Here is a 2,185-nt window from a genome sequence, read left to right as displayed (position 1 = left end):
TCATCCTTCCTCCTCTGGTTCTGGACTCAGGTCTCAGGGGCAGCAGCTTCATCACAGAAGTCCAGACTCCTCTAGGTCTCCAAGATGTTCCCAGACCAGTTGAGAGACATAGTCTTTCCAGCATTTCCTCCAGCAAACTGAGGAAGTCTCTCGGATGAGAGACGAAATGTTTCTATATTCTTTTTGCTTTTTTTTTTTTTTTTGTTGTTTGTTTTTTTGAATGTCCCGAGGACCAGATTGAACTTTTTTAGATTTTTCTACCTGGATTATTGACCATGCATCAAGATCTTTCCAGCATGTTCTGGGTCTTCCCTGAGGTCTCCTCCCAGCTGGACCTGTCCAGAACACCTCCTTATAGAGGCGTCCAGGGTCCATCCTTACTATATGTCTGGATGTGGAGTGGTTCTTCTCCAAGTCTCTCCTGGATAACTGAATTTCTCACCCTACTGTATCTCTAAGAAGAGTCCAGCTACTCTGCAGTGAGAACTCATGTAGACCTCCTGCATCCAGTATCTGGTTCTTTCAGTCTCTATCCAGGGTTCAGGACCATAAGAATGTAGACCGACCAGTAAACTGAGTACTTTTCCAGCAGCTCAGGTCCCTCTTCTCCACAATGGACCAGAACAGACTCCACAATACTGCACAGATCAGTCTGCTGATCTCACGTTCCACTCTTCCCTTACTGAGAACAAAAACCTGACACACATGAACTTCAATTCAGATCATTTTTCTTTTTACTTTGTGGCTGCTTGTTCATAAACGGGTCAGAACAAAAACAACCAAAGGGCTGCAACTGTCTCATCATAGTTCAGAACCTTGGACTGACTGAAACAGCTGTGGACCTTAAAATAACCAACAATGTTCAATCAGATCATCTGGACAGTTTCTTTTTTTTTTTTTGAGAGATGTTTCGCCCTCCATCAGAAGGGCTACACCAGTCAGAGGAGTCACAAACAAAATCCAACAATTTTCAGTCAGGTCATCTGGACAGTTTCTTTTTCTTGTGTGTGCTGAAACGTTTCACCTTCCATCCAGAAGGCTTCATCAGTCAAGGAAGCACACGACACAAAACTGATTCTTTCCCCAAACAGCTTACGCCAAAGTGGAACAAACCAGTTATGTTGGTGCTAAAATAGTCTCTTTGGCATGCCCCCTCCTCTGGTGCTGGCCCTCTCCCTCGTCGACAGTCATGTCAAACTGGTTCAAAACCAACAAAGTCCATGTTCAATAATCCAGGTATACAATCCAACAATTTTCAGTAAGATAACAATAATAATGCATTTTATTTGTTAGCGCCTTTCAAGATACCCAAGGGCACTTCACAACATTAAAAACACAAAATAAAACAATACAAAATGGCTTTAAACACACAAAACCAAGAAGAAAATAACAAAAAAATAAATAAAAGTGAGAAGGCTAACGTGAACAGATGAGTTTTGAGTTGTGATTTGAAGGTCTGAATGGAGTCAATATTACAGATGTCTGGGGAAGAGTGTTCCAGAGTTGGGGAGCAGAGTGACAAAAGGCTCTGTGTCCCATGGTGCTGATCATCTAGGCAGTTTCTTTTTTTGTGCTGAAACATTTCACCTTAGGGGAAGAATCAGTTTTGTGTTGTGTGTTTCTTCGACTGATGAAACCTTCTGGATGGAAGGTGAAATGTTTCAGCACAAAAAAAAGAAAGTGTCTAGATGGCCTGACTTAAAAATGTTGGATTTTTTACCTGGATGATTGAGCATGAACCTTGATGATCTTAACAGGAATGAGTAGAAACCTCAGAGAACTAATGTAATGCTGGAAAGAAGAGAGGGCAAGCTGTTTCCCAGAATGCACCTGCTCATCTTTTAAAGCTTAGAAATACAGTATCTTCCTGTTGGATGCCACATACCTGTAGTAGTCTACTGATTGGTTCCTCCTGCTGTGTTTCCAGAGGAGCCTTTTCTGTGGTGCGCCGCTGCGTGAAGGTTCTGTCAGCTCAGGAATACGCTGCAAAAATCATCAACACAAAGAAACTTTCTGCCAGAGGTGAGACAGAGGACAAACCCATGAAACACAGCGGCTGTTGAAAGACACACCTGCTGCTGAAACACACACCAGCTTCTGAAACACACACCTGCTGCTGAAACACACACCTGCTGTTGAAACACACACCTGCTGTTGAAACACACACCTGCTGTTTAAACACACA

General features: G+C 42.7%; 1 protein-coding gene across 1 annotated transcript in view; it reads left to right on the top strand.

The window, feature by feature from the left end:
* The window catches only part of camk2a (calcium/calmodulin-dependent protein kinase II alpha), a 76,342-nt gene that overhangs the window by 6,020 nt on the left and 68,137 nt on the right, over positions 1–2,185 (top strand). The window contains exon 2 of the mRNA XM_037687741.1: positions 1,928–2,022. Within this exon, the coding sequence (XP_037543669.1) occupies positions 1,928–2,022 (95 nt within the window). The remainder of the gene's footprint in view (positions 1–1,927; positions 2,023–2,185) is intronic.

Source organism: Nematolebias whitei, chromosome 14, assembly GCF_014905685.2.
Source record: "Nematolebias whitei isolate Nwh7 chromosome 14, NemWhi1, whole genome shotgun sequence".
Classification (NCBI taxonomy): domain Eukaryota; kingdom Metazoa; phylum Chordata; class Actinopteri; order Cyprinodontiformes; family Rivulidae; genus Nematolebias; species Nematolebias whitei.
This window is presented reverse-complemented; position numbering and strand designations above follow the sequence as displayed.